The 21,635-nt window shown below is 42.0% G+C and overlaps 2 protein-coding genes across 6 annotated transcripts in view; one reads left to right on the forward strand and one right to left on the reverse strand.

The window, feature by feature from the left end:
• Positions 1–3,961, forward strand: TMEM213 (transmembrane protein 213). The gene is made up of 3 exons (XM_066184643.1): positions 1–235; positions 2,445–2,498; positions 2,992–3,961. The coding sequence occupies exons 1-3, from the start codon at positions 154–156 to the stop codon at positions 3,159–3,161; spliced, it is 306 nt and encodes a 101-aa protein (XP_066040740.1). The 5' UTR covers positions 1–153; the 3' UTR covers positions 3,162–3,961.
• An 8,271-nt stretch (positions 3,962–12,232) lies between these two features.
• Positions 12,233–21,635, reverse strand: part of KIAA1549 (KIAA1549 ortholog) — a 141,454-nt gene continuing 132,051 nt past the window's right edge. For 2 of the 5 annotated variants that reach the window (XM_066183891.1, XM_066183890.1), the window contains 3 exons: positions 21,381–21,526; positions 19,390–19,544; positions 12,233–14,601 (listed from right to left, as the gene is read on the reverse strand). In XM_066183891.1, coding sequence (XP_066039988.1) covers positions 14,347–14,601; positions 19,390–19,544; positions 21,381–21,526 — 556 coding nt within the window. In that variant the 3' untranslated portion in view covers positions 12,233–14,346. Of the gene's footprint in view, positions 14,602–15,578; positions 15,622–19,389; positions 19,545–21,380; positions 21,527–21,635 lie in introns of those variants that run through there. The other 3 variants (XM_066183892.1, XM_066183893.1, XM_066183894.1) reach the window with 3 other exon arrangements.

The raw sequence follows: 21,635 nt of genomic DNA on the forward strand, positions 1-21,635 counted from the left end.
AGTTCAAGGCGTCCTGGCAGCAGGAAGCTCCCTTGCTCCACCCTCTGCCCAGCACAGCGGCTCCCTGAGCTCACCGAGTGTTTGCTGCCCCGGGTCTGCCAGCGACAGCGACCTGCTCCGTGTGGACACCCGGGTGGGAGCGGGACCCTCGGCATGAAGCACTTCTCCTGGGAGCCCTGGGCAGCCCTTGCCGTGCTCCTCCTCGCCGCTGCCCTCTGGGATTCCTGCTCAGCAGGTATTTCTCTTCTCTTATACTCCAGTTTTGATACCCTGCCCTTTCCCCCCACTCCTCTCAATACCTCCACAAGTTGCCCAGCGACAGCAATTTGTTCTTTAAAAATGAGGGGGCATTGCCTTGCTTCACCTGAAAAGGATAAAGAGCTGGACTTAATTAATGACAATTACTGGACATGACTGATCACAGCATCGTTGTAAAGGGATGTTCTTTTGCCAGCTATTTACAGAGCCACTGTAAGTGTGACTGTGTTGCAGGTTGCTCCACTAAATGGCAAGGAGACAGGACCCACAGTTACTTGGCCTTTTCCTGCTTGCTGAGGCAAAGGACCACCTGCAATACCACCCATTAGGATCACTGTAGTCTGATTTGGCTTTCATTACAAGCTTTTTGCAGAAAATGTGGCTTTGGTGCCACCTTAATTGTAGAAGTTGCCTGAAACCAAAATGTAAATGAAACCTGTAAACTGCTCCTTTCCCACCAGGCTACTGCCTGCATTTGTATATCAGCACCAGATGAGACTTGCCAGCTGTTCAAAGATAGGCTGGCTTTGACAGCCTGTTCTTAGGGCTGCAAGATCTATAAACACAAATGAGCACTCAGCATTCTGGAGTACTTCCTTCCACAGGTCACGAACAGGTTTTAATGATTCTCCCCAGTGCTTCTGTGAGGTACTTATTAACCGAGTAAAACAAATTATGGGCTTGGGCAAGGTCATTCTGCAAATCCTCTGAGAATCAGACAGAAGAATGGGGAATACTCAGACCCTTCCCTGTAGCAGGTTGCCCAGGGGCCCACTATGAGCATGGCAGAGGCCATAGGGAAAGCTCTGGTATTGCTGATGGTGGGTCAGCTCAAAATGCAGAGCTGGGCAACAGCAGGTGACCCCAAGGGGAACATGTCTTGCAGGACAACCTCAGTTTACTTGCTGTTACTTGGAAAACATCAAACTCAAAGCGAATCTTTGGTCAAATATCTCATTTTGATTTGTCTTCCTCAGCTGAAGCTATTATTTTGCAGTCTTCGCTGAAATCAAGCTGGACCTAATTTTCTCTATTACATTCCAAATTACCAGCTCAGAGTGATGGCTTGTCTGGAAATAGTTCGTTTATAGCTTCTGCCTGGTCTGTGGGCCAGCAGCACATTAAAGTTTCTCCATGCAGCAGGAGTCCTCACTACTGGAGCCGCCCCAGGCCATTTTTCATCTGTGCAAGGGATACTCTACCTGGCTGAACTTGAACTGTGTTGCTCATGGCAGCACAAGAAGAGGTGTTTCTCTGACTCCCTTCCTTCTGCAGCAGGGGACAGACAGGTGCTGATGCACAGGCACCAGTGCAACTTGTGCTTTTACCCCTGCAGGCATCCTGCAGCTGTCCTGGCTTGATCCTGCAGTGCTGCAGGGAGCACGCTGAGGGGCAAGGAAGTACTAGGAGGACTAAGGAAGGTTTGGCCTGTGACACCAAGTGCAGATTTGGAGAGTTGGATACCAGCCACAGATTTGTGTCTCTGTGTGTGTGTGTGCTGATTCTGGGTAGGAAGCAGGATAAAGAGGCAAAAAACCATCAAAGCTCCAGGCCTCTCCCTCATTACTTATTTCTGGATGTTTTTTTTTCCAGCCTGAGCTGGTTACCATGGTGGTATGAACTGGAGTCCAGTCAGAGCAGTTTCAGATGCTCTGACCTGCAGCAAAGCCAAAGCTCCCAGCTGGGGCCTTGGTGGACCTGCTGAGGCTCGGCAAAGGTGGGCTCAGCCCTCAGCTCTGCCAGACTCCTGTGCACCCAGGGATATTTCTAAGGGCAAAAGGCGGCAGAGGTACAGCCTGAGGGCCATGGATCTCTCCATGCCACTGAATGGAGAGATCCCATTTCTGTGCTTGCTCGTTCTGCCCCTGTAGCCTGGGCAAGGACAGTGGTTAATTTGAGCTCTAAGAGAATTACTCAGCCAGGGTAACACCAAGACAGAGGTGCAGTGATTCACCTGCTCCTGAGGGATGCTGCTAGGGAAAGTCCCTGGAGCCAGTGTTAAAAGTGGTGGGATACGGAAGCATATCCTAATGCAGCAATGTTTAGGGGCAGGAACTTACTTTCTTCAAGTTGTTTCCATCCTACAGACCTCTACAAGGTCAATGGCTTTCAGATTTTCCTGCTTGATGACAAACATCACTTTTCTAATCCAACTTACCTTTTCTCCTGTGCTTTCTTTCTGGCAGCAGCTGAAGACATCTCCAATGTTTCGACAACTGAGCTTGAACCACCATGTCTTCGTAAGTCTTCATAAATCACTACTACCTCTTAAAGTTAAGTGATGAGTCTACACATTGACTGAGAGGCTGTCCTGGAAAGGGATTTATCTCTTTCCAAGTCTTCCACTGTGGGTCAACCTCTAGGATGCATTTCTAAGACTATTCCACTGTCATGGTGTATCTTAGGTGACATTGAGACAGACTCCTAGCTCTGAACAGACTAATTGACACAGCTGTGTCCTACAGCTCCCTGCCAGACTGCCTGCCTGTAGGCATTATACAGGTTCCCAAGAGCACCTCTTTCCCCTGCCCTACCGGGTCTTTCCCAAACAGCCAGCCCCAAACAACCCGAGATCCCACCACTACTCCAGAGTCATCCACCAGTTTCAGAGCCAGGCTTAGGGGAAAGATGCCAAGGCACAGTGATAGCACAGAAGTCATCTGCCCTCTCTAGTAAAGGAAACCTGTCGTGTACCTGGCCTCCTGTGAGGACACTTCCTTTCTCCCCCACCAGACGTGGACTTCTGCAGGCAGGCAGCCGTGTGCTGCCCCTCGGGCATGGATGACTACGGCTGGATCGCCGCGGCTGTCGGCTGGAGCCTCTGGTTTCTCACCCTCATCCTGCTCTGCATGGACAAGATCATCAAACTCCGGCCTGATGAACCCAAATACTTGGTGGCGTGAGGCAGAGCAAGCCAGCAAGCGGCAGCACTGGGAGCAGTGAGGCGCAGGCAGACTGACAAAACATTTCAAACACTTGTTAGGAAACGAAAAAGAAACAGAAAACGCCTTCAGCCAAAAAAGGCCAGATCTAAGCAGAGCAGCTTCACCCTCTCTGGCAGGCTGGAGCTGCCAGCCAAGGTGTGGAGCAGGCAAGTCCCTGCAAGCCACCACATATATGCCACAGTGCAAAAACCCCCCACTTTTCCCTGAGCCCTCTCGTGCTCCCTGTGAGCACAGCAGCAGGAGGAGAGGCTGAGGGATCGGTTACCAGCCTATAGCACAGGGCCTCAAGACAACCTGGTGCATGACCTTTGGGTTTGACAAAGAAAGTGGGGAAATAAAGCTATTTTCTGGAACATCAGCATAACCAGAGCCAAGACTAAGCTATAGGCCAGGTTACATCAGTAATTCACTGACTTTACAGAGTCCTTCTCACTCACTAACCTGTGATATTTTAAAGTCTATTAACTGATACATAGGAAGACTTTCTCATGGAATCTTAGGGATTATTTGGGGTGCTTTGAAAGTAAAACTAATTTTCCCAGTGCCATTTAGACATGAACTGTGTTGCAGGAATCGAATGTTGGTTGTATTTATTCAGCTTCCACCTGCCTGAGAAACTAAGCCAAGCTGAAGTGTGGCAAGCAGGTTTAAACCAGTTCATGCACAAAACTGTTCCTATTTATATGAGACGATAATAAACACTCTTACTGATTAAAAGACTCTCACTGACTGGTATATATGGATAAAACTTATATTGGCAAGGAATTACTCAACCCAAATTGTTAGGAAGACATTCATGCGGGAGGGTTTGCCTCACTGCAGTCAAACTCTGATTTGGTGCAGTTGCACCAGTTTTATTTCTTTTATTAAAACAATAAATCAGAATTAAACCCACCTAGACCTATGCAAGGTTAGCAAATCTGCTAGAGAGCAACTGAAATGAAATATAAAAAGTTACCTTTACATTTAAAAAGCACCATTGGAGATCTTTACCTGCTAGAAATAATTATACTCTCCCATCAGCTCATCAGTACATCCCATGAGTGAGAAAAGACAGAAATCAGTCTAAGACTCTTCCAGCTGATTCTGGCACAATTAACACTTTGATCAGGACAATTTGGCCACTTCAAAGTGATGGGCAGTTGTCCCTTATCAACTAGCCCCCATCAAGAGGAACAGGGACAAGTTAGACACTGAGGAAAGAAAATACACCCTTCCTTATCACCACTATCACTTAAGACAAAAAGTCTTCAGGGTGAAATGCTGAACAGAGATGCTCACATCAGGAAAGTAAGCTTTGAAAGGGAGGGGCTTAATTCTCAACATTTCAATATACAGCAATTTAAACAAAAATAATTTTCTCACAACAAATCCCAGTGTTGGAGACACTCAGCTTCTTTCCACAGAAACCCCAACTACCAAGCAAAACAATAAAGTCCCTCTCATTTACAAACAAACTAACAAACAAAGGGCTCTCAGTCAACACCAAAATGTAAAGAGCAGTGAGCTGACAGTTAAACCACTGCAATCACTCTTGTACTACAAATCTTCTACCTACATACATAATTTTTTCCCTGTTATATTAGATTTAATAACAGAAAATGTTAAGTGGTCTGAAAGTAACGCGAAAGACATTGGGAAAAAGTCTCCACTTACTGCCTTCACATCTACCTTCTGCAGATCTCTTCCTACAGTTCCCCAGACTTACGGCAATTTTCTCTCAGTTGGGAACACTTCAGGATATGGCAGTGCTCTCCATCTTTGAGGGGATGCGTTTCATAGCTTTTGCGTGTCTTTGAGTTTTCAGCACGTGGTGCAAGCTCTAGATGTCCTACGAGAGCAACAGCCACAAAGAGCTTCATAACAACTGGGCAACTGTAGGGCTTCCTAAAGTCTGCCTTTAGAAGTACAGGTTGCTCATTCTTCACTCTCTCCATAATAATGCAGCTACCTTCAAGGATTGTAGTAGACTTAAACCTCAGGTTTTGCTTTTTACAGTTTTCTTTGAGGATTCCCAGCTCAACTAAATGGGGGGGGGGGAAGGAAAAAACCCCATATTTTGCCATATAATGTAGTGCCCTCCAGGATTTTGTGTGCCTGTGTTCCAAGGTGATGCCCAGGTCTTCACAAAATCAGGTATAAAAATGGAATACCTTACAGATAACTTCTGCTGTGAAATGTATACTTTTTCTAGATCAGTGACCTGTAAAACTCTGATCTAATATGACAGGGTTGTTTCTTACTGCATCACCTACTCCGACATCTGACACTGTCAGGTTTGATCTACAGCTGCTTCTTCTCAAGTCACTTAAAAAAAACTTCATCCTGTAATGAATCTCATGAAGGCACTACTGTTCCTACTTGTGTCTGGGATCCCTAAACAAGGTGACAGTATTCCACAGGCTCCCAGGCTATCAATGTAAACATCTGCTTCTACATAACACAGGGCAAAGCCCCAAAGTACTATTTTAAAGGGACTCTCTGAGGTACACACTACGTGCTGTTCTGATCCTATGGGCAATCACAAGTACAATGCTAAACAACCCACTCTGCAAAAGGAGGAAAAAAGCCCTAATGGTGTTGTCAGTGTTCCAGGGGCTTGTTCAGCTACAGAAAGCACTGAATTAAAAATTTGCATCTGAAAGACTTGAGAAATTGATATGAAGGCAGAAATTGATTACACATACCTGATTTCTAAAATGTAAAGATTCTCTATAGTCTACTGTTACATTTCCTGGAATAATTTTAGCCAGGGAACACATGGGAGCACAGGTCGTGGGTTATAACCCCTCATTTAATCGCAATTGAGTCACAATTGAAGGCTGTGGTCTGGTTTTGATGCACAAATTAAACATATAAATGCACAAATATATATGACCATATAGTATAATGCTTTATAAAAGTGGTCCATGAGCAGAGTTGCAGACTGACGTTCTCATTTATTGTGTATTATTTCATGCTCTTAATAATATCACTCACAATTTAATACCTCTAATCATAGATCCCAACTAGTGTAACACTGTCCAAACCCTGTTGACTTGAAGGGAGCTACACAAACATCCAGCACATGCCTTGTTTTGTTCTTTGGGGGTTTTTCACTGTAATTCAGGAAGCCAGTCATTTTTGTTCCCACAGGAAACCTTGGAGGCAAAGCATAACCACTGATTTGTCAGCATGCATAAATCATTCTTGTGTTAAACCCAGGTGCTCCATCGAACTGCTACATATAACCTCATGGCACTGAGCTGGTGTAGGCACTTCCACATCTCCAAGCATGTAAAAAGAAAGGTGATAGCTCCAAATGATGATGGAAATGTTAGTTGTCCGGTCATTCATAGTTATTGTCTGTCCAGCACAAAAATGTTCCTCACTGGAATGAGATGGAGAAAAACAATCTATTCCAGCTCTTATGATTTAGTACAAAGAAAACCAAAATAACTGTTGAAACCTAGGTGGCTGGGGGGGGGAAAAAAAAAAAAGGGGGTGAATAAAATTCACAAGTTTGAACCTCAGCACTGCTGACCACATCAGCAGAGTTCTTCCTATTTTCTGCACTAAGTTCCTGAATCTCAGGCATGAGATACATAGTGCCTGGAAAGGGAAGGGAGATGCAGATGGCACCTGGGAAAGCTGCTGGTCTGCAAGTGTTTCTGACAGACAAATGGAGCATTGGGGACATGTAACTGAGCAGCACTTTTAACAACAAAGGAAAAAAACAGCATCACAGCATTGCAGGGTAACTGCTTTAATTTGCCTGTAGATAATATCAATCACATCCAACTAGTGATTTTTTAAAAATTCTTTTTTCAAGACTAAATGGATTGGTACTTGATGCATGACTCTTCATCTTTTCAGATACCACTGCTCTGGTAATGACTCACATTACTCACTGCCTTGATCCTTGGGGTTTTAGTGAATGAGCTACATATTAAGCAATTGCACTTTACAATGATTACACTTTGCCAAATCACTAGAGGAATGAAAACTGGCAAGCATCCGGGCTCCCTACTCACATGAAACACAGACAAGACAGAGGTTAAATTCATAAGAAAATGTGCTCTGTACTGGGACTCTGTAGGAATTTTAATAAAGTCATTACAAAAACTAGGGTATCAAAAATTTATTGTCATTAATTACTGCCAAGGAATAGAATACAGGCATTCTTGGGAAGCAAGCACCCTCTCTTATCCTTACACTCCAGATTATGCTTATTTTGTGTCATCTGTGGTACCAGTATCTGTTGTGGAATTCAAAGCTCACAGCAGGTTTCTGTCCCAGAATCAAATATGTTCAATGAGCTTATTTCCAACTCCTAGTTTGCAACAACCATGCAGAAATAAACCACAACGTAAACAATGCAGTATTGTCTCCCAAGTCTGCAAAGTGCTTGAAAAAAAAGCCAGCTCTAAGAGACGTGTGACAATTCCTGTCCAATTTGACAGCATGACCTTGACAGCATGACCTCTGGAGCAAAAACTGAAGTACTTCTTCAGGTTTTCCACACCTCTGTCTGCTTTGTCTAAATGGGAGAAAGGGAGACATCTGCAAAGCCCCACCTCCACTAGACTGCTCCCCCTTCATGGCATTCCAGCATATTGGGTATGTAAGTCAGATCAGTTCAAAAATATGCAAGTTCTAATGCAGCAACTCTCTGGGCTTAAACACATGAAGAAACCATTGTGCTTCAGCTGAACAATATTAACATCCTACACAGATGTGACAATATCAGGTAAGAGAGGTTAGCTCCTCCTTAAGAAGAATAAATAATGCTCATTGGCACTAGTGTTGAGTGCTCTTTCAGCTGCAGGAAAGGGCACTTTCTGCTCCCTGGCAGAGCGAGATTATTGTAGGCAATGTTGTGTCAGTGACGCTGTCTGCTGAAGCGACAAAAAACTTCTCCTAACTTAACTGCAGTTCTACTGTGCAAAACCAAGAACATCGTTTCCAGCACCCCAGCAAGTTTTCTCTCACCCAGCAGTCAAGTGTAGGAGGATGTGGCAGTAATGTAAACACATGGCTGCACATCTACAAATCTTCTAAACAGGAGACTCCTGTGCCACCATTAAGCCTGAAGACAGAAATAATTGTCAGGATCAAAAACATCCACAGAAATGTTTGACTGGGAGCATTCCATGCAAAATACAAAGCAACTTATCTGAAACCATTTTATCCAGGACTGCATGGACACAAATCCAGCAATCAGTTCAGGAGTTTGTGGATGCTCAGCTCACCTCTACTGCACTGAATGTGATTTCATATTTGGTGACTATGGTGAATTGCTACTGACAGTGGCTAATCCACAACTCTTTCTCCTATTTCCTCCAGTCCAAGGATAAAAGCTTTCTGCTTTTGCATCATCACATATTTTTAAATTTTTTATTTCTTTAGTCAAGTTTCTTTCAGATCTGTTTCAAGACCAAAAGAGCGCTGCGCATTGCCAAATATAACACAGCATTAATTCTCCTTGAATACAAAAGAGTTGTTCCTGAAACACAAACAATATGAGCTACTACTTTTAAATCATGCACAGCACTTAAAACCTTCCCACAGCCTAGATGAGGAAACCAACTTCCAAGAAGCCTTGGGATGGAAATATTTGAGAAGTCTTCCTGGGAACACTACAGAGCTCTTAAGAAGTGTGTACATTTCAATGTATCTAAAAATGTAAACCAGTAATTGTCATCTTTCAACTCTTTAGTTCTCATTCCATTTTGCCTGCTCTACACGTGGCAATAAGAGGATTTCTGCAAGTGAACCTGAAAGTCACCATGTCAGGGATCCAAGGAGGTCCAGCATTTGTTTCAAAAGATTCTTGAGAGCATTTGTTCAAATGTGCCAATACTTTATTCCAGTTTAGATGTAACAGCCTAACACAAACTTCCAGTTATGGAGTGAGAACTACTCAAAACTAAACAGGAGTGGCCATTTACAAAGAAAAAAAAATATTTGATATGTAAAAGGTACCAAGAAAAAGTAACACAAAATCAAGACAAAACATTCCATCTCCACCAACTATGAAGTGCAAAGAAATGTGTATTTGCCTAATGCTAGTGTAATTTCTTTTCTAATCTATCAGTCTTCAGTGGGATTCATGGGACTGCAGCTCTACTCCAGAAAAGCCTCTTTAAAAAGGCAGTGCAACTCCATGGGACTGTTGCTTCTCAAGTCTCTTACACTGCGTGAGTAAATTCACCCTGGGACTTGTATGCCAAAGCTAGAACATCTTGCCAAGTGCATTCCAAACCGCACTAAAGAATTTGTAGGATGAATTCTTCCAAAGCATACATGTGACCACATGGTTTTCAGTGGAAGTCATGCAGATGCAGCCAGGGGCAACATGCAGAGCAATGTTTGGATCTGAACTGCCAATCCTATGTCACGAGCTGAGCGTGCTCTGCCCTCACTGAGACACGTCTACTGGTGACAGCACAATACATCCCCATGCTGTCTCCTCCACTTCTAAATAAAACAGGAAGAGAAAAACATACCCTCCACAAAAGGGAACTAATTTTTATTTCCACACTTAAGCATTTCAAAACTGCTGCTTATCTCTAGGCACATCTAAACAGTCCTGGAGAAACTCTACAGCCATGGTGAAGTGCTTTTGGAAGTCTCACTAACGAAAGATGTTCCTCACCCACACCAACCAGAACTGCAAGTGGTGAAGGACTGCAGAGGGGCCGTCATGGACTCTGCTTGAGTGGGGCCAGGGGGAATCCCTAAGATTTCTTCTCTTTTTACAGAGCACTGTCACAGGTGGTCCTGGAGACCTGGTTGCAGCCCTCTGCCTTCTGACTATCAGATGTCATCCTTTTACTTTTTAATCAATTTCCAGTTTTCTGTCCATATTCAGAACACACCAAACTGGTGCTATTTTTTAAAAAAAATCCATTTACTTCTTTGCATCTACAAAAATATGGCCCACAACACATCGCCACCTCAAAGGCACAAATGTTCTTCATCTTCCCACTTCAAAGCACTTGGCAAAAATAGGGAATTTTCAAGGACTGGCACCTGTTTACAAGGAACTGCTAGTTAAGACATGCAACAGAAAATGCATATTTCTCCCTTGAGCTAAGAACTGTGATAGCTGGAAAAGTGAGGAATGTAGTGAGGGCAAAAGTTTAAAAAGTGAGTTTAGCTGTCTACTGTCATCCACATCACACAACAGGTGACTTCCCTTGGGCTTGAATATACACCCAGCTTCTGTATGTAATCCATCAAATGTGTTTTCAAGCCATGAGCTAACAACAACAGTGTGAGCTGTTGTGGTTCTTGGGAAGTTACAATTGCTGTACACAGCCTCTTTCTAAGATAATGCCATAACCCTGCTGTTCATGGTCTAATTTAGAGGCACTGGCTTGGTAGGAACATGCACTTTTGGGTGATCACTCTGTGTATTTACCTGTGTCCATAAATGTGCACCATACTGGTGTAGTCAACACCACACCAGCCTTTTGGTGCAGGGTGTTACACACAGACCTTGTCTGACACTGCTGCTCCCCAACCACTAGATAAGAAGCCTGATCCAAACCACTGCAAGTACAGTACATTGCAAAGGGTCACTCAGATTCCATTACTGCTCCAATATGGCCATATTTAACATTACCGGTCCAGCACCTATGCAATTTGTTCCTCCTAAAAGCAAGATTTTCTTCCCTGAGTTAAAAGCCCACAGCCACTGGCAGGACCACGTGTTACATTCTGGTGGAGAATATTTCCTAGTACTGAAGCACGCCCCACCTTCCACACTGAGTGTATGAAAAATAACTGTAACATTCTACTTAGCTCCAAAAATAATCAAGAAGCAGGCTGGAGGTCAACATTTTGGCCACGAAAAGGAATCCAACCACGCTAAATTATGTAGCTCTCATCTCATCAAGTTGTTTTATATGCCAAACTAAATACAGACTAAACACAAATGTCAAGGAAAATTGTGAAGAAAGGGAAGAGCCTGAGGATTCCATGAACCAGATGGTTTAGTCATGGAAATGGATGCAACAGTTGGTAACAGCTTTCTGTGCCTGTACCAACTTTTCATTTGATTGGTGTTTTCAGAAACTGGTAGATTCATTGACAGATACTTAAATACAGGATACTTTAAGTTTCAGGGGAAAAAAGATTTGTTGGTTTCCCCCCCCCCAGCCTTTTAATAGAGAAAAAAAAAAATTGGCAAAAGAACTCAAGCACATGGGGATACAGAAGCTTACAGATTTTCTCCCCCCAGAATTTCCAAGTGGAAACACACATTCTGGCACATACATTCCACAGAATCCTTTTGTAGCACATGAAAAAAAACAGCTTTTCCTGTAGCTGCAAAAAGTGTGGGTTTCTCTTGTTAAAGCTGTTCTTGAAACTGGTGGCTGGTAACTGGTGTTATTTTCTTCCTATATTAAGATACAGACTAGGCCATACCAATTTTTTGGACATTGGATCAGGTCTCCAGCCAATCTGAGAACATAACTTCCAAACACAGCTTTCTGACTTCTTATATTTTACTATCCTGATGAAAGTTTTAAAGGTTTTCTTTCATCAGAAAGCCTCTTTTATTTATTCCCAAGTACATATTTGTCTTGTGTTCTTCATAAGATTAGGGACTGAAAAGAGAAATGATACACATCCAAATATAAAAAGATGGAATTTCACAACAGTATCACCATCACTAGCAACAACATGAACGAGAAGTGGCTTAAGTACCTCTAAATTTCAAAGCTCTTATTTCACAAAGAACATATTGTTCCTAAATAGCTGGAACCAGACAAAATTAATTTACCTCCTTGAAGACCACATTTTCTTGAAATGAAGTCACAGTAATGTGCTAATATTATAAGCATTGGTCTCTGAGCTCACTACAGAATTAAACTGGAGAAGGATGTGGGGTCTGAAAGAGATGGTTTTAATGGGAAACACTTAGCAACAGTCAGTCTTCAGCGCTGTCAAAACGACCAAATGAACACTGCCTGATACACTCTTCATTCTTCAAAACCTGGCATCTTGCAGAAGTATTGGCAACATTCATGTTTACAAAGTTGGCAGAAAACAAATGTTTATTTTTATCCTAGAATTATCACACAAAAAACTTTAAAAATTCAAATCATAATGACCTGTTGGTACTGCTGTTACAACCGTGCTGGTGTTCTGATTCCTTTCAAACCTCAACCGGTGCCCATGAGGGCTTTACACATAGGCCAGGGAACTGGAAATTAATTTACACTTCTTCATTACTCTAGGTCCCTCAAAACAGTTTCATACAGCATTCATAGGTAAACAGAAAAATAACTGAGCTTCCTAGTAAAGAGGGCAACATATCACTTTTTTTTCCACATCAGCGAGCAACTGAGGTTTTGGCTTCGGCCACAAGTCTGATGTACACGCTTCACGAATAAGGTACGGAGGCGTCTTCTTCCACCATGTCCTCCCAACTGTTTTCATCTCAGTCTGAGTTAGTCCTGTTCCCACTACTGAACTGTGCACTGGAGCCAGAAGCAGATGTGATAGCCATAGACCACCACACCATCCCAGTGTTACACACCTGTCCTTCATCGCTGCCATTTCTACCCCAGTGAGTGAGGCTAGCACAGCCCCTGCCCAGCTGCCTAGTGTTCTCTCCGGCAGATCTCTGTTCCTGAGAGCCTTGACCACTACCATCTGCTCATGTTTGAAACATCTACACTGCAGCACCTAATTCTTCTGGTGTCCATTGCCCTAAGGTAGGGCTCCCAAGCCTCCTCACTGACACTGAGCCTGCCCTCCATCTCGATGCCAGTTTAGTACCTTTAGTTCACTCTGACCTGAAAATGAAAACACTTCAATCATGACTTAAGCAAAATGTCCGTATGTATTATGTCAGTTACAGTTATGCAATGGCCAACATTAGTAAATTCGTAGCTAATTTTAAATTAAAACTCTGAAAAAAAACCAGTGACAAACAGTTCCATGGCACGTACCATTCTTACCATGGGAATAATGCTTATCCTTTGTCCAATGGGACAGTGGAAACAAGTATAAATATAGAAACTGCCTCAAAACTGCAAATCTAAGCCTATGTTAATGCTCTAAACTGTCACTGACTTCCACTAAAATTATTCAGATCCAAACATAAGCAATGATTTAGGACATCAATTTATAACATAATGCTGGTGACCCTGTACCAGTCAGGCTGGATTGGTTTCTGTCCACAAAGCAAACTACAGAGTGGCAATAGTTTACTGCTGGTCTTGCAAGAGCATTTAGTATGCAAATATGTTTTTTAAAAGATATACACACATATTTCCCCAAATTCAACTGTGGCTGAGTATTCCCCTTCCAGTTTTCAATAATTTTTAAACAAATTAGATACCAAGCCCTTTCTGTTTGGATGCTTTGCTTTGTTTTTCCAGCCTGAATGAGTCTACAAATATTTTCTTAATTATACAAGGCCAATGTTTCACTTTGCAAACATTGAAGATGAAGGAACACTTGAAGCTTCAGCACCAGAAGGAAAACAAGGAAGAGTGCAGAGGGTAGCTCCATTCAGAACCACAGAGCTGTAACAATTATCATTCCAGTTTGATACAAGTAACTCATAAAGACTTTTATTCTAAGTAGTCCCATTGTTCCTGACAACCAAAGTGATTCTTATGTGAGATTGGACCTTCAAGACCCTTGAGTTGATACAGTTTGTAATCCTGCAGAACAGCAACACAAACCAGGTCCCCATAAGCACTGGAGAGATAAGAATACTTGTAATCTCTTGCAAAATGTCATCTCAGTTCATTCAAAACTTCACCTACTTCTTTAGAAAAAGGAGTCTATCATTCTTGGAGATTGTTCCTGTCTTTTTTGTTGTTGTTGTTGCTGGAGTACTGAGTACTTGACCTAAGGTTTTATTTACGTGTTAGCCCAAATGAGGGTAAGGAGAGAAGAGGAGCACCGCAACATTAGCAGATTAATTAACATTACTTGTGATGACACCGATGACTTTCCCTGTTTGTCCCCATCTCTCCTTGCTATTCTCATTTTGCTGCCTTTTTTGATTTTTCCAGAGTGCTGTCAACAGAGTTGTGGAAGTTTCTTCCTTTGTGAGAACAACATTGCTGATTTCCTCTAAGTCTTTGCTTCCATAGGAAGCAGATACCTGGCAGATTTGCAGTGGAATGCTAAATCAACTATGGAAGTTCTGCACTGTTGTCTGTTTCTGAGAAAGTCGCAGAAGTTCTTCTCTAATTGCTTTGATAAGAGAGGCTGACGAGTGACCTGGCTGGAGGTCCTCAGTGGAACTGGTGGTGTAGCAAAGGCCCTGGCCCTGAAGGCTGTTGTGTGGAAGCTGAGCAGGAGGTGCTGAGGGCTGCCTGGCTGAAGTCCTCGGCATCTGGAATACTGGTGAGGAGGAATATTCTTGGTGTCCATGCATATGCGTCTGGAAAAAGGGAGAAACCATAATTGTACTTTCTGAATAAACATGATTATCCCAGAAAAGACAAGAAAGCAAAAAGGCAAAGAACAGGGGGGAAAGCAACATGGAGATGCTTCTATCTGCTGCAACGGTTCTTCTGTTACATGAATGAGTGATGTCTCTTATGGAGTACAAAACAAGTGTACACAAAACTGTTGGACTGCCTCAAGTTCAGAGACCCTTTATCCAACCTACACTATGTTTAGGAACTGAAATGGAAGGAGGAGGGGAGAAATCCCACAGGACTGGAAATAAACAGAATTGTCTTCTCTTAGCATCCACTTCCTAAAAGACACCAGGCAAATCACTTTTTTCCTGGCTGTCATTTCTCCATTTTATTTATAAGCAGAGATACTACTATTTCCACCTTCCCTTTTTCTGCCTGCTTTGCCTATTCAGACTGTGCACTTTTGAGGACCCTGAGACTGACCAATGCCCAGGAAAACACTGTCAACAGAAGAAAATTACACGGACTTGAAAAATTAGATTTTTCCATACTCTGAAAATATCTGAGAAATGCTATCCCAGCTTAGGGACAATCATTGTTTCAGGGCAGGAAGGGGTTAATTCTGCCTCTGTTCAGTAACATACATTTTCTAACAAAACAAGAGAGACAGAGAACAGAAGTCTGAGTTTATGGCTTGTCTTTCTGCATGACAATCTGCTTACACTAAAACAAAGCACGGATTTACAGTACACTGGGTGACTGCACCAACTCCCAGTACGGACACAAACAAGATACATTTTGAAAATCTAGACTCCAGCTGACAACTCTGAAGCAAGTGTTTCCTCTTGCCTCCCATTGCTGAAGGCTGAGAGACAGCCTGAAGAAAACATGACACAGAGGACCTGAACACACAAGTGGGAGCAAAGCAACATAATCCCCTTTCAGGGAGAGCAGCAGATTCAGACCACAGCCACCACAAGTCAGTGAGCACTACCTTTCTCTGGGGATAAGCCTTAAGGAGTAGCAGAGAGAGCAGCCTGATGGGGGAAGAAAGGACAGCAAGGTCAGCTAGAAGAGGATTTGGGAGCCAGGGGAAGACATTACAAAGCAGAGCCTGCGAGGGATATGGGGGACCTACAGCAACAGCGGTGTGCAAGGAACACAAAAATGCATGGGAGCAAGTTCCTTAACATCTCTCATAGTACAAATGAACAACATTTAAGCCATTTTGTATAAAGTAGAATTAATTATAGAGTCTGAGTCTCTTGTGCAGCTCATGCACAGCACTCCTCCTTTACACAGTTAATTTTGGGAGACAGATTAAGAGGAAAAGAGGATTTAATAGAAGACTGATAGGTAAAGGTTTTTCAAGTAACATTCTGTCTTATTTCTTATAAAAGAGAGGTGATTTCAGTAGCAGAAAGGAATGAATGCGTCTCTTGATTTTCAGAATTATTCATTTGGCAGTGAAACCTGAAACTAATTCATATGTGCCGTCTAGAGTTGGCAAACCTGGCAAGTACTCTGTGGGTTTATAGAGAAGAGATGACATGAAAAAATATTAAAAGGAAACACTCCTTGATACATGAGTCTTAAGAGCAACCTAAATTATGTTCAGGTTACTTTCACATTAAAATGCACTATGGATTCAGCTCCTACCTCACACTGCACTGAACTACCACCATAAGAATGGTTTCTTAAAGGAAGTTAGGAAGTCTGATGACCACAGTGGCTGTTTTTTCACACTAAGTTTATCAAGGCTTTCTTAAGTATCTCAGAAAAAGAAAAGGGTGTGTTTCTGTGATTTCACATATAGCATCAGAATTAAACAGGCCTGTAAAATTTCAAAAGCAAAATAACAGGAGCAAAAAGGCTGAAATAATTTTTGCTGTTTTTTTAAAACTTCTTTACTAACAGAAACACACAAAGATATATTATAGAACATTATATATGCAAAAATATATAGTTCTATATAATATCTATACATTTTATATTTTTATCTAGAAACCTCTGGATAATTAACAGTGGTAGGAAATAATTGACAAAAATATCTTTATTGAATCTTCCTTCTTAAGGAATGAAGATTTATGAGACGAAAGTGTAAATTTGTTAATCTCCATTTAATACCTGTTGAACTCTGGCCAGTTTCAACTGAACGAGGTGTATAAATATATACGCAGATACACATGTGTATCTGCGTATGTATGTACAGACACACTAATTTCACAAAACCAGGCAGCTAATTAGACATTACCTGATTTGTTATAACCTTATTTGTTATCAATGAATCCACTTCTGAGCGGCAGAAAGGTCAAGTTAGGCTGTGCTCTGCTGGATCTCTTAGCCAGCATGCATCTCACAGGGCCTGCCTCAGGGACTTGAGAGACAACTAAGTTTGGTGAGATTTTTTTTTTAGAGACACTAGAGTGGGCAGCTGAGTAGAAAAATAGAGTGAAAGGGTAGGAGTATCTTTGGGGAAACACTGGAAACCTGGAGGAAGGCTTGGGAGAACAGTGGAAAGCTACAGGGGACTGTAGATGGGTAGGAGGCGAGGCCAGGTGGTGGAGATATGCAAGACACTGAATCCATCTGTAAGAAGCCAGGCTTCAGTTGTTCTGCTGCACAGATTAGCACTTGCTCAGGACTGTATTTTGTGTCAACTAAGGAAATGCTGTCATTCTCCTGGCTGCCCTGGGCCTTCTGGATGGAGAATTAAGGTGAATTGATGGTACCCTGCACACTGGCTTAGGGCCGGGAGGTACAAGTGAGAGGTCATACTCCAGCAGGAAATCAGGAATTGACTTCAGGAATAAAGGGCTGAGGATACTGTGAGGAAAAGTGCTACTGTAGGAAGACAAATGCAGATCCTTCTCCAGTTCGTGGGCAAGAAGAATGCTCTAGATTTCAATCTTCCTAAATGCAGAGTTTAATTTTAGAAACTTGCTCAGAATGAGGGAACAGTAAGACAAGGTTTGTATAGGATCAGTTGAACAGTGCAGCGTAAGGAACACGACCGTCATTAAGTAAAGCCCCATTGCCAAAACGAGGAAAGACAAATTTAGAGTTCTGTCCTAGTGAAAAAATCCAAACTGTGAAGGCAATTATTTAACTACAGAAAGCTACAAGACCAAGGGTTGGGTTTTTTTGGGTTTTTTTTTTTTTTTTTTTTTCAATGGGAAGAATCCTTTTCAAAGAAAAACCAAAACAAACCTGCTCACAGGAAAAAGAAAGTTCAGGAAATATATGAGCTCTCCTACAACAAGATGACACCAAATTCAAGTAAGTTTTAGTTCATGATCTCCTCCTTTTGCCTGTTTTTTAATAACAAACTCAAAAAAAAATCACATTGCAGTAACATATGAGCTGCAGCAACCAGTGAGCAAAACGTTCTGTCAAAGCCGAGGAAATCTTTAAACTGAGATGAACCAGAAGAAGAAACAGCCTGGATTTAAATGACCTGAATAGGAACACGTCCACAGATCTAGAAAAGCCATTTTCAGAAAAGAGAGACAAATGTAGAGAAAGGTCAACAAATGGTAACCCAGAGATGTCTCTGAAAATGAAACTCGAGACACTAAGATCTCTCATCCCAGTGCACTTTTTGATGTGAACTGAAATTATGATCTTGCATTCAAATGCCACAGTTTCAAGCACAGAAAGCACATTAAATTAGGGAAATAGATCTTTTGGCTTTGACAGTTGAAGTTTTGAATAGTATCAAATAGTACACCCAGTTCTCAAAAACCTTATGCTGCTCCTCTTGAGTTTATTTGGAGTGGAGGCAGCTCAATTTCACCGAAATCTAAAGATAAGCCCATCTTGCTGCGTTTCTTTACTGCAAAGCTATGTCATGATCATGCAATACTGCAAAGCAACTTCAAGTAGTGTGAACACTACTAACTTCAAGTAGTGTGAACACTTCCTAAATATGCAAAAGGAGGAGATCCTGCCTTCTTTCCTCAAGGAAAAAAACAGAAAAAGACAGTTTAAACTAAGAAGCAAAAGAGGAAGCATAAAGTTGTCACTCTCAAGAGTACTGCAATAAACCTGTCACAGGTCAGTCTGCTCCAGGACGCAAGTACACCAAAGAGGGACTGGTAGCAGGCTAGTGTCACTCTCATGGCAAGGCCGTGTACCACCTTCAACCTCACATATCTGGTTGAATCAGAAATGTCAACCTCTAGAAGCACTCCAGAAGCATGCCAAGAACATGAAATCACCATGGCTGCCTGGGCAACACAGGTGAACGAGTATGTATTCATTTACCACATCCTGCTGACTTAGGGCAGGAAAGCAACTTGTTTACAAACACCTCTAAATGTTATGTGCAAGTATGTACCTTTTCTGCTGCCCTGACTCCTGCTGTTAGCACTGATACAGAAGATAAAAGAACTTTATGCATACAAAATAGGATGGTAGCCTGGGACAATTTAATTCCATGTTTTCTAATGACAATGATCTCAAAATACAGAGGCGTATTTCAAAGAAGGAATGGAAAGCAGTATCCACCTCTGCTGGAGCTCAGAAGCAGAACTGGATGAACTGCAATTAATGGGTGAAGGCCTCAAGCAAGGAAAAAAAAAAGGTTAGGGTAAAATGAGAGAAAGCATTTAGAGAAGCAAAGGTGAAAGAACAGCAAGCAGAAGTCAGAAGAGCTAACAAGGGTTCGAAGAGCAAAGCAAAGAATGTCAGAGAAGCAACTAAAAGTATTCCAGGGGGAGAAAAGTTCCAAACAATAATGCAAGAAAAAAATACCCAAACATATCACTACTTTGGAAACGATGCAAATGTGTAACAGTACTCACTGCATCTCGCCTAGCACATTCATCCTCTCCACGATACTGGGGCCACCCTGGCCCCCCCGGCTGGCCATGCCCTGCTCTGCCTGAGGGGATCTCCACTGGTTGACCTCCGATCCTGCTAGCAATTCCCACCTGAGTGAGGTGCTGTATCTGAGAACCTTAAAAGCAAATATTGGTTTTTTTTCATCTTTATACACATTCAAGTTTGCAGGGCAGACACATGATAACATAAAACTTTGTTGGAAGCAGGAGACAAGAAGAAAATGGAGCTCTGTTTCTGTGCAATTAATAAAAATCAGCAGAAAGAAGGCTGTCAGTGTGGAATAAAGACAGAAAAGTTTTGTGCATTTCGTGCAGTTCGTGTGAGTGCGATGCATTTCATGGCACTGCACTGAAAGAAGAGGTTGAGATACATGCATCTCTGACATGGGCTACTCTTCACCCCAGAAACATGCCAGCCCTTTCCAAACGGTGCTTACTGAAAGCTCTGGCAATGCATTCATGTCAATTACTCGGCAGCAAAGAGAAGATCTGCTCCTGTGGCACACCTTATTTGCATCACACTGGCAAGCAAAGCCCTAACTCTGCAGACTGCCTCCTGTTCCATGGCTCTGAAGAACAAAATACACAACTGATACACAACTATGTAAGAGTGTGCTTCTCTCAGCTTCGCTTTGTGGTTAAATATTAAACCATGCTGTCCTTAACTAAAGGAGAAGGTCAGAACACACTGTATCTCCTTCCAGCCTGAAAGCCAACCTCCTCCTTTCTTCTTTTCCTTCCCTTCCCTCCCTCCTGCTGCTTTCAAACATATGCAAGGATAGCTGCCACCATTAACTGCAAGAGATATGTAACAACATGCCAGCTCTCCTTCTTCATTAATTTTCTCCCACAGGGAAATGTCATTTATATTTTTATTCTTAAAATTACTAATAACACTTTATTATTTATTAGAAATGAAACACATTTAACCCAGAGATACATAAAACTGTGTGCATGTACAAAAGGGGAAGAAAAGACAAAAACAACAGTGTGATTTACGTGATGGACAGTTAGATCACTTTCCTATTGCCTCTCAAAACCCCCAGCATTTGAGAAGTTCAATATTCACACATAATTATGCTGAGGGACAGAAACTAAATATGTGAAGTACCTCCAAACTTTGAAGCAGAATACGTAAGAACATTTAGACAATAGTGTTAATCGGAGAATAATACAACCATCGCTAAGCTGTAATAGTTACTACATTCCTCCTGTTCTCATTCATCTAACATTTACAGGGAGATGAGAGCAACTATCAAAACTGGGCTTCTGACATAAGTATATGATCATATTTCCAGTCTTTTTTACGGAAGAAAATACTTAACTGTGAGAAAATTAACTGTAACATTTGCATAGCAATACAGTATTTTATTCTTAAAAGTGTTTGCTGCTTAGCTGCCATGTGATGTTACCATCTTATTCATGATAGCATTGGTGACTGCTACGAAAATTACCTCAACCAAATCAGGGAAGGTGATTTCATGAGGGACAGCAGAAATAGATAATTCGATCTAAAACTAAGAGATACTGCTTTAGTGCATACAATTCTACAAAGAGAAATAAGAAACACAGACGTAGAGAAGTATTAAAAAATTTTGCTATTTAGCATGCTGATTTGGGATGCATCAATTAGTACATTTAGCACAAAGGAAGGAGTTTGAAATGGAAAGTTAGCATACATTGTAATCTCTAAAACAAGTAATTTTTCCTTCTTAAAGAATACGGTTTTGTGAAAAAATGCTTTGTGATAACCAGTGCTTGTAAGATACCAAAAAAAGGGGCAAAGCACTTCCTTTTACTGCAAGGTCTTATGAGAAGTAAAATTAACCTCACTTTGTGATCGTTTTTTGGGTAGCTGAAGGAGAATGACATCTTAATGGTGACCTTGGCATAAGAACAGATACAGAAAGGATCAGTTATTTTTCTGCATATTCAACTTAAGTGAAGTGTACCTGCAGTGCTTCCAACTGGTCGTGGCCGTGCCACTGATGGCATTTCGTCTGAGTACATCCCTCTGGAGGAATACTGAACCTCAGGTGGCGGCTGCTCTCCATGCAGTAACTCTGCAGGCTGAAGAAAACCTGGCCCATAGTTCTGCCTGTGGAAGAGGACTCAAGATTAAAATAAGTGAAATCCCTAATTAGAAACAGTAATGTAGGTGTGCCTGGTACAGCAGCTCTTTATGCCTTTTAATGTAATTGTAACCT

Source organism: Chamaea fasciata, unplaced genomic scaffold (genome assembly GCF_029207755.1).
Source record: "Chamaea fasciata isolate MVZ Bird 193981 ecotype frontalis unplaced genomic scaffold, bChaFas1.0.hap1 SCAF_5, whole genome shotgun sequence".
Classification (NCBI taxonomy): domain Eukaryota; kingdom Metazoa; phylum Chordata; class Aves; order Passeriformes; family Sylviidae; genus Chamaea; species Chamaea fasciata.

Coding starts and splice junctions, on each gene's coding strand:
- TMEM213 (XM_066184643.1), top strand. CDS start 154: ATGAAGCACTTCTCCTGGGAGCCCTGGGCAGCCCTTGCCGTGCTCCTC. Junction 236..2,444: donor CTGGGATTCCTGCTCAGCAG/GTATTTCTCTTC, acceptor TCTTTCTGGCAG/CAGCTGAAGACATCTCCAAT. Junction 2,499..2,991: donor GCTTGAACCACCATGTCTTC/GTAAGTCTTCAT, acceptor CTCCCCCACCAG/ACGTGGACTTCTGCAGGCAG.